Source organism: Vicugna pacos, chromosome 33, assembly GCF_048564905.1.
Source record: "Vicugna pacos chromosome 33, VicPac4, whole genome shotgun sequence".
Taxonomy (NCBI): Eukaryota; Metazoa; Chordata; class Mammalia; order Artiodactyla; family Camelidae; genus Vicugna; species Vicugna pacos.
The window spans coordinates 3,270,975-3,284,672 of record NC_133019.1 but is presented as its reverse complement, the minus strand read 5'-3'; the positions used below and the strand labels follow the sequence as shown (position 1 = coordinate 3,284,672).

General features: G+C 39.6%; 1 protein-coding gene across 8 annotated transcripts in view; it reads right to left on the bottom strand.

Annotated features, from left to right (window-relative positions):
- Positions 1 to 271: 271 nt before the first annotated feature.
- Positions 272 to 13,698, bottom strand: part of ZBTB44 (zinc finger and BTB domain containing 44) — a 39,178-nt gene continuing 25,751 nt past the window's right edge. For 3 of the 8 annotated variants that reach the window (XM_072954026.1, XM_072954028.1, XM_072954027.1), the window contains exons 3-6: positions 7,391 to 7,505; positions 4,891 to 5,054; positions 3,239 to 3,539; positions 272 to 1,514 (exon numbers count right to left, since the gene is read on the bottom strand). In XM_072954026.1, coding sequence (XP_072810127.1) covers positions 1,232 to 1,514; positions 3,239 to 3,539; positions 4,891 to 5,054; positions 7,391 to 7,505 — 863 coding nt within the window. In that variant the 3' untranslated portion in view covers positions 272 to 1,231. Of the gene's footprint in view, positions 1,515 to 3,238; positions 3,540 to 4,890; positions 5,055 to 7,390; positions 7,506 to 8,744; positions 11,085 to 13,698 lie in introns of those variants that run through there. The other 5 variants (XM_072954030.1, XM_072954031.1, XM_015245591.3 and 2 more) reach the window with 5 other exon arrangements.

The window sequence follows — 13,698 nt, the reverse complement described above, 5'->3', positions numbered from 1 at the left end:
TTTTTTTTTTCTCAGCAGCAAAAGAGGTAATATTCATTAATTTAAAATTTTTAGTTTTTTTCTAGCCTTAATTCTTTTTCTCCCCTCAGATTTGAGTTATAGATCATCATTTTATAGCCTCTTTTCATCTTCTACTTTATTGCTTACAGTGTGTAAAAACTATACTTTTAATAAGATATTTGGCAACGTCCAAAGATATTTTGGAACAAGGACAATGTATCGCTGTCATGTGGGTTTTTTTTTGTAAACAATGTCAGTTGGGTTAAGAATGTAGCCTTAACAGAGAAGTCTTTATTTTGTCCAAAACATCCCCAAACAATACAACAACCTATATATAAAATATAGAACATCTCCAGTATTTTTTCCTTTTTATGGGATCAGGCCAAGTATAGGCAAGAGAAAGTGCTGCTGATGGGGTAAGACCAAACGGATTCAGGCAATGACTTACTTAGCCGGGCGTTAACATTCAAAGACCAGGCAAACGACAATTTCAGCCAGAAAAGCAGTATGTAAGAGTCCCTAAGAAGCTGAGGTTCACATACTGTGCTCTCCTTTCCTGTTATGCACGCTTGACTATTCTCGACCGTGGTTCTTTGCCTTCTTTCATAGAAGAAAGATCACTTCGAGGAGTGGTACTACACAGAGGTACAGGGAGTACCTATCCCAATACCAGATTTTCACCATGAAAAATCATAATGACAAAGCTTTAAAAAAAAAGAATACTTTGGATTTCACAAGTATATACCCTAATAATTTTTAAGAAAGCTTACCATAAATACTTCCAAAACAACAGGCTTTACAAAAGACTGTAAAATATCCTGTGAACAGGAGTAAACATCTACTCAAGTCACCCAAATTCATTTAGTCATTTGTTTCTGGTGTATCCTTTCATCTCAGGAAGGTTAATAATCATCTGATTTCTTTTTCACCTAATGATCTGTTGTTAGCCTACTCTTAACAACAGAAGAGGAAACTGATACAAGTTTTTTTAAGTCAACTGGTTCTCCTTAAGTCTCAAGGTTTCTATTATGTTTCAACATCACATCATTGTGCACTTACAGAAACAATCTCTCTGTCATGAAAAATAAAACACTACTTGCAGGGCTTACAAAATAAAAAGGGAAATTCTTCCACAAACCCTTTTTTCATTTAAAAAATTAAATTAAATTTAAATGTACAAGACCAAGCACAGGCACTTTCCAAAAATCAAAAATGAAGCCCAAACAAGAAATTACTCAATAGTTATAGAAGACAGCTCTGATTTTGGGGGGTCATCTCTGGTTGCCTCGGCACAAACACTGGTCTTTGGCTGGTCTGGCATTTCTTCCTCTTTTTCTGCCAGCTCACCAAGAGACCCCAGAGGAAAACTGCTTTCACAATTCTGGGTCGAGGAGACCTGTGAAATCACAGGCATCTGAACAGAGGAGCTGCTTTCAAAACTGTGTTCTCCAAGGTCATATTGAACAAGGGTATCTTCCGGCTCCTGGTTTAAGTAGTCCGGTACTAGGAAATCACTAGATAAGAGGCAAAGGATGAAGCAGGGAGTTAATTTTCAAGCCAGTAATAAATAAGATACAATAAACAGACCCGATTTATACAACAAGACTGGGATACTTCATTTCTCTACATCTTCAATGAAGATTATAACTCAGGAATTTCCAACTTCTAAACTTTTCTAAATATGAATCAAAGCTATCCATTAGAACCAAAGTACATGTCCTCTCCCTATAACCAAGAGACAAGATTACTGTCTTCAATGTCTCTCTGATGTCCAGCTCTTCTGGTTTGATGCAGAAGAGACTCCATACACAAAACAAATGCAAATAGCATGTTCAGTGAAGCAAAGACCATTACAATACTTTATCCTTAACCTTTCTTGGATTACACACTAATTACAAGGTATATACACACCTTATTTTTTTATTACTTCCTGGATAAAAATTAGTTAAGAAACTAAATTCTCTTGCACAAATGACCTTATACATAATCCACTATACAGAGAAATGTTAAAAACTAGTTAGATGCTTGATTTAAGTCTTTATTGCTGAACAAAAAAGTTCATTATATTAGGACTATCAATAACTAATATACTTAAGGTTATTTTATACTAGGATTGTCCACTATTAATAAAAAAATTAAAATCTGCTCATCTGCAAAGCAACTTAAGACGTCCTATGTTGTATCTGATAGAGTCGTCAGGTGTTACACAAGAGGAGTGGACGGGAGAGGGCTCAGCACAGGGAAGACACCAAAAACAGGAGTGGTTAACTGGGACATGGTTTAGCCCCAATGCTGGGCTTAGTGAAATGACAACCAGACACCCAGAGTTAGAAATGGTTAAACAAACTGTCTGGTCTGAAAAGAAAAACAAAAATCTATGCAGGAATAATTTGGAATTTATTGAAAAATAAGATTTAGGAAATAAAGGTGGTTTAAATGTATTATTTCATTTTATAGGGAAATAAGGGTTCCTACAGATGCACAATACTGAAGAAGTACTAAAAAAGGACAACAGAATTTCACACCCAGAGGAGACCTCAGAAATCATCTTTAAAGCTCACATTTTATCTTCCCTCTAAGCTTCCAGCTTCTTCATCTGTCAAGTGACAGGTTCAATCCTAATAGTTAGTCGCAGAACTAGAACCAGAACCTGATCCCTGGACACCTGACAAATCAGAAAGGTAACTCTACTACAAATTTTTAATGTTAAAAGCATGGAGCTCTAAACTGAAAGGAAAAAGGGAAAACTTCCTTTGATATAAATGATCATATCCATTATAGCTGCTGTTGAAGTTTCTCTCTTAATATTTCAGAAGAGAGAAGTGATCATCATTTAATTAACACCCAAATGGTCTGAAGTAATCAAACACCACTAAGTATCACGTGACATAGTAAGTTTTCCAATAAGGTCTATTAAGATCCACTACAGAATTTACTTTAAGCTTATGTTTAAAAAAACAAAACCCAAAAAACTGAAACAAGCAGGTAAGCAGTCTACTTCTGTAGGAAAAGATTCCTAACCCAACTATGAAAATACTTCAAATTGCATATACTTAGAAGGATCAGCAAAATTTTATTAGATCAGGAGATCAGAGTATTATCGGAGAGTGGGAATTTAAAAGGAATGTGACTGATTAGCTGGCAACCTGATTTAAAAAACACAGCAGGCTGCCCTAAAAGCAGGAAAAGAGAGTTCAGAAAGCAGTTTTCCTGGTTCGGTTTTCGTTGTGCACCTCACCTGCTCTGGAAGTAGTTTGCTAGCTCTGACGCTTCATGGTTCAGACTCCTCAGGTGCACGATTAAATTCCCAGAGTTGGTGAACATGGCGCCACATGTTTTGCACTCGTAAATCCGAGGCTTGCGGATAATGTGCCGGGAAACCCTCATGTGGTGTTTATATTCCCCGAAGGAAGTGAAAGTGGCACTACATATCTGGCACCGGAAACAGCGTTTACCTTCATGCTTTAGGCGATGCATCTTTAGCGAGTAAGCCCTGGTGAACTTTTTCCCACAGCGGTCACACTGAAATGGTTTAATTCCTATAAAATAAAGCAAAACAAAGTATTATCTAAAAACAAATAAACTGAAAGGCCATAATCCCCATAACTTCCTGAACTCTAATTCTGGAGCAACAGATAATCTGAAAAGACAAAAGTTATCAGCAAAAATGAACTGCCAAATTCAGTATTTCAGAAAAAGGTACAGAACTTCTGAAGAGGCACTAGTGCCTGGGGGAAAAAAAAAGGGAGAGAAAGAAAGGCATGGCTGGATGGGGTGATCTAGGTGATGCAAACTCCAACGGGGCTTTTAACTCCTGTACATCTTCTACTTTATAAACTTCAAAACACAATTTAACCACAGTATTTAAACAGAACCCAAATCTTCATGTTCCATGTATTATTTCACTTCATTAAAATAGTGAGGTTTATACTGAGAAGACGTGAAAATGATCAGCACCTCAGAGAGAAATGAGGGGGAAAAAAAAAGAAAATTCTAACATCTTTGACCATAATTAATGATTGTAATAGAACTACCACTTGATTAATTGGGTTTTTGGATATTTAATGTAGTAGTGATAGAAAATATGTAGAAATTAATAAACGAACTATAAAGTATATTAATGGTCTCTTCCAATTCATTGTCAAAATTTTGGCAAAAAATTTCAAAAACCTTCAAAATATAATCTGTTGATTTAACAAAGGCAGAGTTGGCATGAGCACAGGGATTATAGACCTTGTAGAGAAGAGGCAAGTGAGCAGCTACACAGCTGAGAATGAAAGCAAAGACGTCTTACTTGCCAGAGGTCAGTGTTCTACCCACAAGGACTTCGTTGCCTTTATATGATTACTGCATTTAAGTTTCAAATATGTTCTACATACCATTTATCCAAAGTCTTTTTATACTAAAAAATACTACAGGGCTGACTAATCAGGGCTCAGAGAAATTCAGGATTGTAGAATTAAAATTACTGCTATTGTTTAAAAACACTTTTTATTTGCAAATAATTACAAAGTTACAGAGAAGTTACAAAGAGAACAGGACAAAGAACACCAATATATACCCTGTTCACCCCATTTGCTTTACCGTATGTCTTTGTGCTTTTCTCCCTCATACACACACACATCTTTCTCATTCACACATTATACACACCCTCTTTAAACTTTAAGCAGAATACCTGTGCCTGTGGCAAATGTATTAAGCAAAGAGCTTTCTGACACTGCACCATTTTAGCAACAGACCTACGTTTATCTGTTCTCACCTGACTTCCCAGATGTATACTTTTTTCTAACTTAAAAACATCTGTTTACCATTTTTAACTGGGATTCCAAAATAAAATGTTTTAGAGTCCTCAATTATACCACAATAAGGAGACCTGGAAGATGACATTACCTGAGTGGATGAGCATGTGCTGTTTCAGGTTCTGAATACGGGTGAATCGCACCCCACAGGTGGGACACTGAAAAGGTCTGTCTGGACCATTTGGACCTGGTCGTTCTGTGCTGCTGGTGGGAGGAGCAATGTAGAGTTGGTAGGGATACTGAGCATTTTCCAATCTAAAAAACAGACCAAAGAAGGCAACCAGGCTCTGATTTTTAAGTTCAGGAATATTTCTGCACAACTTTAAATGAACAGAAGAGAAGACATTTAAAGACTTTCTGAAGCAGTTTAACAGTTACATCACAAGTTTCATTTATAACAACATGAAAAACAATGTTATTGTCCAGAATGTTCAGCATCTTTAGTTAGGCAAGGACGTATGACCAAGAGCATATCATTTTACCAATGATTTTACTTCAGGTGGTCCTTTCCTTCCTCCTGCTGCTTTAACTCAGGCCCTCGTCAATATAAGGCTGAATTAGTAACTCCCTCTCGTTGGCTCCATATCCTCTAAGCCATCCTGTTTCACAGTGATCTCTGATTATGACAGTTCTGTGATTAAGAGCCCTGCGATGGTTCATGTCAACCTTAGAATGAAGGCACACCAGACTCCTTGTGACCTGCATCTGTGTGCTTTTCCAGTCTCATTTCTTGCCATTCCCCCAAACATACCCCATATCAAGCAGTTCCCCCTTAACAGCTTTCTCTTAGTGCTGTGCTTTTGTATACTTAACTTCCTCCACTTGCCCACCTTTTTTGCCTAGATAATACGCTCAGTCATTTTGTGAAAAGTCATCGCCTCTTCCCAAAAGCCTTCTTTGATTCATCAGTGATCTAGGTAGGTACTCCCCTACGCAGAGCAACAGACCCCCTGCAGGTCACTCACAATGACCCACTTGTCTATCTTTAACCTGTCTCCCTCCCCCAAACTCGGTTTGATCTCTCTGAGGGCAAGGGCTGTTTCATCTCTACAGCCTCACCACTTAGTACAGTACCCAGCAAGGAAAAGACCACCTCCTTCATGTCTGAAACTAAGGAGCCTGGGCATGTTTCTGTTAGTTTACACCTTCATTAACTTACTCAAATGACTCAGGTTCATAACCTGCTCTACCAGGTTCAGCTCTTCAGGAACAATAAACCTTGTCTGAGTTCTTTGACTCCTTCAAGTTTTCAATAAATATGTTTTTTTAAGTCTGTCCTGGATTCTATAAGGAGGTAATTCAGTGCAGTCTACATTCAGTGGTCAGAGACAGGTAAAAACTCAAAAAAATGATTAGAAGAGAGAATTAAAATAGGGTGAGTCAACAGTTATTGGTGTTTTATTTCAGACTGGTGGTCAGGAAATGCTTCCTTGAGAGCTGACATTTAGAAAGTGATCTGAAGATGCAAGAAGGAGTCAGCAATGTGGAAATCAGGGAAGAGAGCATATCAGGCAAAGGCCCTAAAGTGGCAGAAAGACCCAAAAGCCAGAACAAGCAGACCAGCCCGGGACTGAAGGAAGGGCAGCCGGGCTGGAATGCGGTGTGTAAGGAGTGCAGCCTGAAGGGGTCAGGCGGACGTCAGACCTCGCAGGGCTTTTAAAGGCATAGGGAGGCCTTTAGATTTTAAGTGTGAATCTATTGGAGAATTTTAAGAATCTACTACTTGGAAGAGCAACGTAATCTGACTTAAAAAAAAAAAGATCATTCTGGCTGCTACGTGGAGAATGACTAGAATAGGGGAGAATGAAGTCAGGCAGGGGCCAGTTGAAGGTTACTGCATTAGCAAAGGCAAAAGACAGCGGTGACGGGCTGGGGTGGCTGTAGCAGAGATGGAGAAACAATGCACGACAAGGAGCGTCCTGCAGGCAGAGCCGATGGACTTGCTTAAAGATTAAGTATGGGGAGAGGGGATGAGGAGTGGTGAGGGAAACAATGCTGAAGTGTAACTCCCAGAGACACTGCTTGAGAAGCGGGGGGACAATGATGCCGTTCACTGGGATGGGGAGACTGGAGGGGCAGGCTCTGAAGGGGAGGTAGAAGTCTGGGGTTCTGTCTTGGCCGTATGAGCTCTGCAACACCACTTCTACATCTATGTGAAAATAATCAAAAGCAGGAAGGGTCAAGGTGGAGGTAACGACTGGGGAATCATGGCTATACAGATAAGGGTTTGCCACCACGTGGTCTGTTTCAACCACTCCACTCTGCCAACCACAGATAAAATGTAAACAGATGAGCATGGCTGTGTCCCAGTAAAACCTGACTTTCCAATAGAGGTGGTGGCTGGAACTGGCCTGTGGTCCCGTTTGCCTACCCCTGATATAGATACTGTTTGAAGTGATGGGACAGGATGCATTTGGAAATGCTGAAAAAAGACCTCGTATAGATGGTCTGATTTAGGCCAGCAATACATATTAGCGATGTTGCTAACTCATGACTGTAAAAACGTACTAAAGTCAGGTCCCAATAAACTTTTATATAATTCCTAGATAAAATGTTGAATTTAGAGTCAGAGTTACAAGCACAGTCCGTACAAGAAAACGACACGCTGTTTCAGGACTAACCGGTCATCATCCTCTGTGTGAGCATTAGTGCTGGAAGTGCTCTGAAGTGTAGGTAAGCCTTCAGTGACGCCTTCATCTACTGAGCCTGTGAATAAAAGAAAGAGGAAAGCTCTCAATACTTTGGTCTAAGTGTAAATAAGGCAAGATATAAATTTCAAGTTCTATCTCCAAGCTTCTGACTAGATTATCAATGTATATACTCTGAATTATTAGTCAAAAGTTCTATATTTTAGTTTAATTAAATATTTATGTGATGGGAGGGTATAGCTCAGTGGTAGAGCACATGCTTAGCATGCACGAGGTCCTGGATTCAATCCTCAGGACCTTTATCTAAAAAAAAAAAGTTTATGTGATTTTAAAAAGCCATATATAGGGGGAGAGTATAGCTCAAGTGGCAGAGCGCATGCTTGAGGTCCGGGTTCAATCCCTAGTACCTCCTCTAAAAATGAAATAAAACCTAATTACCTCCCCCTGCCAATTAAAAAAATATTTTAAAAACAAGAGCCTTATACTACTACTCAAATTTCTTTAGGAGTATTTCTTTGATATAAATTTTAGAAGTAGAGCAATTCAAATTAAAGTAAAAAATTCACAAAAAATTGGTGTGTAACAGTCATTTAAGAAAGCACTGATAATTTTTATTTTTTAAAACTTACTGTGACATATGCCTTACTTACTGCACATACAACATTCTTTTTACACAGACTTAAAAAGATACCTCTCCAGTGCACATCTGTGCAACCTCCACACAAAGCCCACTAAAACATGGCCGTGTCCCTGAAGTCCCCATTCCCTTCCCCGATCACAAAGCCTTCCTTCCAAGAGGCAACCATTAGCCAGTCTTTCATGATTATCATTTCTTTCCCTTTTTTCTTATCCTCCTTCCTTTTAAAAGTAATTTTTTACCCCAATACACGTTCCCACAAGCTAGGGGTTGTTTTCGCTGGAACACAGCCGAGCACCATCAAGGGCTGCTTTCACACTCCAGCGGCGGAGTGGAGTGACCACGCTTGGGACAGAGGCCGCACAGCAGCTCAGCCTAAAAGATTTACTATCGTGCCCTTTAAGGAAGAGTCTTGCCACCCTCACTGTAGTGTTGTCTGGCTGCAGACTTTACATAAAATGAGTCACACTACACGTACTCTTGGGTCTCGCTTCTTTCCTTCAGAACTGTGGAATCAGCCGTGCTGTTACACGTAAGTGAAGTTTGAACACTGGTGTACAAAATTCATAATCTATCCAATTCACTCCTGAGGGACAGTTTCAGGCTTCTAGGAGCAAAGCTGCCGTTAACATTCTTGTACAAGTAACTCAGTGCACATACCCATGCTGCTCTAGGGTTATCCAGACTCGGGAACGGGCTTGCTGGGTCACAGGACAGGTATGATTTTCTGCTTCATGTATTTATTGAACCCTTCTTCTGTGAAATGCCTGTTCAAGTCTTCTATTGAGTCGTCTTTCTTAAAAATTATGAGTTCTTTTCATGTTTCAGACACAAGGCCTTTGTCAGTGAAAGAAGTTACAAATATTTTCCCCTTTTTATGGTTTCTTTTGATGACCAAAAGTTTTATATTATAATTTAGTTGAATTTACCAGCCTTTATGGTCGTGATTTTTGGGGCTTGTTTTAAACATTCCTCCCCTACCTCAAATTATCTTATGAGTAACGTTGTGTCTGTGACATTTGGGTCTTTTCTTTAATCCACCCGGAGTGGACTTTGTGACAACACATTTATTGAAAAGCCCGTCTCTTCTTCCCTGCTCTGCAGTGCTCTCAATGCATGGGTTTGTTTCCAGGTTCTCTACCAGTTCCATCTGCTTGTTTGTACTTTCATAAATGCCGTTCTTCAGTCACTGTGTTTTCTAAATAAATCCTGGTATCTGGTCGAGCAAATCCTCTCACCTTGTTCATCTGCTTCCTAAACATCTTGGCTATTCCTGGCCCTTTGCATTTCTTTATACAATTTAGAATTCGGTTGTTGAATATAAGTGAATAATCATTCCGTTTCCTTTCTTCTATTACTCTGGAAATCACACAATCTTTCTCTATTCATTTTATGGTTGCTTTGGAAATTAGACACATACTTAACTTACCAAAGTCTAAACAAAACCTTGACTTCCTCCCGGACAAGAGAAGGATCTTAGAACACTTTAACTTCATTTTCCATTCTGTAATGTACAAATACTGTCTGATGTTTTACTTCTTTGTTTTAATAAGCTCCTACTCTTTCATACAAGCAATGTTTGTCCACATTTGTTCATGTTTACATTTCTCTGCTCTTCATTCTTCTGTGTATATTAGCCCTGCCATCTGCGCCCACTTTACGTCTACCTGACGCATTTCTTTAGTGATGATTTGCTGAATTTTGTTTTTATTTCAGTGTCTTTATTTCAACTCCTTCATCCTTGAAAGCCATTTTCAGTGTGTGTGGACGTCTAGACTGGCAGTTGTGTTCTTTAGCACATTGGGTACATCGTTCCACTAGTTTCTAATGTTATTAAAAAGACAGATATTCTACTGAAGATAATCTGTTGTTAAATTTCTTTTTGGAATTTTCTCTATGTGTCTAGGTTTGTGTTTCTTTTCGTTACTCCAATTTGGGATTTGCTGCCCTCTAATCTATGGATAGGTGTCTTTCGTCAGTTCTGGAAAAGTTTCAGCTGTTCTCTCCTCTTTTAGGACTCCTATCAGATCTGTTTGTATCGGCCATAACCCTTACCCTCTTCTACACCTGTAGTCTCTACCATCGTCTCTGTGATGATTAATTTGATGTGTCAACTTCCTGGGCTAAAGGGTGCCCAGATAGCTGGTAAAATATTGTTTCTGGGTGTATCTGTGAGGGTGTTTCCAGAGAGATGAGCATTTAAATTGGTAGACTGAATAAGGAAGATCATCTTCACCAATGCAGGTGGGTTTCTGTTGACAGTCTGAGCTGAACAAAAACATGGAAGGAGGGCAAATATGCTCTCTGCTCGAGTTGGGACACCCATTCTCTTCTGCTCTTAAACCTCGGCACTTCTGGTTCTCAGGCCTTTGGACTTGGACTGAGACTTACACTATCAGACCTCCAGTTCCCAGGCCCTTGGATTTGGACTGGGACTAAACCACCAGCTTTCCTGGGCTTCCACCTGCAGATGGCAGACTGTGGGGCTTCTGAGACTCCACAGGCAGGTGAGTGAATCCCTCCTTGTAAACCCCTTCCTATACAGCTATATGTATGTGCTACTGGCTCTGCTTCTCTGGAGAACCCTGACTAATAACAGTCTCTCTGTGCAGTATTCAGGTAATTTCTTCTAAATTATCTTCTGACTCACCAATTCTCTCTTCTGCTAAATCCAGTCTGCTGCCAATATGTTAACTGAGTTCCTTATTTTGGCTACTTATGTTTCCTTGCGTGCCCTGGTTGTTTTTGACAGGTTACTGCTCTTGAAAATGACTTGCAGGGGACTGATTTCCTGAGGGTAGGACAAATATGCCCTCTTCCAGAGAAACTTTATGTTTGTCTCTGCCAGGCTCCTGGATGGTACCATCTAAACCAAATTCACTGTTTGACATTCCTTGGCCTACCCACACAAGGAGTAACCAGGATGTAAGTCTGTGAGATGCTGGTCTGTGGCCACAACTTCTCATGGATATGTTTTTCCCCTTTTCCCTTTTCATCTTCTAGTCAGCCAACTGCCAAGGCAACTGTCTCTACAGCCCTCTGGTGTTGGGAGGAAGGGAGCAAGTTTAGTTCTAGTGGTACAGTGAACTGTGGGTCCCTGCTAAAATGTGTAGAGCAACATCTCTAAGACTTCACAGCTTTTACATGCTCTGGTTGACCTCTGTTTCCTCTCCTCTTTGAGTTGATGAACCAAAACCCACTTGTGTTTTGGCAAATGTCTTAGGGAAAACTGGTTTTAGTGCTATGATATGGGTCAGACTTCCACCCTCAAGTTCACCTAGCACTTCCCTGACCACTTTTTCAGATACTTTAAAAGGTGATTTTAAAAAACCCCATCATGTTGTTTTTAGTGGGAGAGTAGATCCAAATAACCTATCCTGTTCTCATCAGGCACTGAACTTTGCCAATGCCTTTACCGTATGCAGAAAGCTGCACTGCCCCACGTGGACAGACAGAGCCTCTGAAGCTGTGAGTCTTTACCTCAAGCACTCTTCTGGTTGCAGTATTTTAAAGAAAGCAAAAATGTACTAATTGTAACAGTCTGTACAACACCATATACATGTGAGTATTTAATATCATCTGTTAAGGGACACACAGAATGGAATGTCCTCCCAATGAAAATTCAGAACCCAACACTTCAATTCTCCCTTTGGAACACTTGAATTAGCTGACGTTGGGAAACGAATGTATTTTCCACTTAAGCAAAATTTTCCAAAAAACTAACCTAATCCCTTTTATGGCATCCAAAGTTACTTTATTAAATCATTTGTGCTAGAAAATCTGTGACAGGGTTGAATTTTGCCTTGACTTCTTAAAGAATACTAAATACAATTTTTTTGTTTCTTTATCACTCACAGCAATCGTTAAGAACACAATTATTACATTATGTTCTAATACACTGACAGAGGTTTCTGAAAGGAGACAAGACTCTGAGTTTACATTCATCCCCAGTGGCACCTCGTTCCTCCTGGCCCCTCATCTTACCCTTACTGGTGTGTGTGTGGCATTTCGGTGCATGTCTCTTCTGCTCTTTCCTTTACTATCAAAAGACATTTATGCTTTCCCCCATGCCTATTTACCCAGCTTATTCCTGACCTTCTCATTTGTTTTTAATCCAGATGCGGGATGGAGGACCAGATAATGCTGCATTTTGTTTAAGAAAGAGTTGTTCACTTGTCAGTATCTTCCCATTGTCACTTTTTTTCTCCTTAAAGAAAACGGAACTAAACACTAACATTTCAATCTACCCTAGAATAAAAACTGGAAAAAATCCCAATATTTGACCTGGTCACCATGGACACAAAAAAATCTGCTTTATACTATTGTGTAGTTATTCAGAGCATAGGCAATATTACAGCTTATCAGTAAAGACTTGCAAAAAAGGCTGAGAGGTGTGATTAGGGTGGGCCAGGAAGATGACCTAGTTGACATTTGCTCCTCACCATCGGGCAAGCTGTACTGCTTCTGGGAAGCAGAGGGGGACTAGTGAGGTGAACTGAAACTCAGTCTGCTTTGGATTGGTCCTAGTATTATCAAGAGTTTGCTTAAAAAGCAAGCTACTCAAAAAAACTAAAGCAGAGTACAGGACACATCTAGCAGATGATCCCTCTTAAAAGAAATCTATTTCCACATTCTGAACTATCTAAACTTTGGCCTCTAGATCCCTAATCTGAAGGACAGTGAGCATGAAAAGGACAATGGCTTGTCCATAGCTATTAAATGCACCAAAAGTGAAACATGAAAACCACTCCAAGCTAAACTAAGAGTTAAACAGACTTTTAGAAATCTACCCATACTGCGGACACATAAACAGTGTTATATCATTTATGCAACTATCAGCAAAAACACACCTTGTAAGTCTTTTTCCTGAGATGATGGTTTCTGTCAGGACAACACAAGGAATCACATTAACTAGAATTTTAACTAAACTGATCTAATAGCAGAATATAAAAGCAATATTACTAACCTGAGGTGACAGTGATATTTCTTGAATTATTAAAATGAAGTTTCCTTTCTAAACTACAGAGATTCTGCTCTCAGTGGTAATGAGAGTAAAGAATTCAGAATAGAACCCTCTCTTATGAAATACTAAAGCCAATTTATAGAAACAATCAGCTTTCTACGTTAAGAGCTATCTTATCTCGTCCACCATTAAGGGGTGCTGTACGATAGCTTTTGTCTCATCAAACTGACTCCTGTTTTCCCGAACTATTGTTTAAGAACTTAAGACACTTAAGAAAACCCTTCTGGTGGTGAAACACAATCACGGTGGCTATCCACTACTGTGCATTTACCGTGTGCCAGCCACTGCTCTAAATGTTTTAAATACAGTACCTCATTTCATACTCGAGAAAGAGAAAAGCAGCCCCTGACATTCAGGAACTGGCCTGACACTGACACTGAGGAGTGGGCCTGGTGTTCACAGCTAGGCTCTGGTGTTTTCTGCTGGACATACAATTTCAGAGAACACCAACATCAGACTCAGTCACACTGGTCTCAAACACATAGTTTTTTTTTTTCAAGCACAAGTACAGGGAGATCACTGTGCGACACAACAATACGAAACCTCCTCTCTAAAGGAAGTAACTGCTGCTTTAGGTTCACTTTGGTCTGC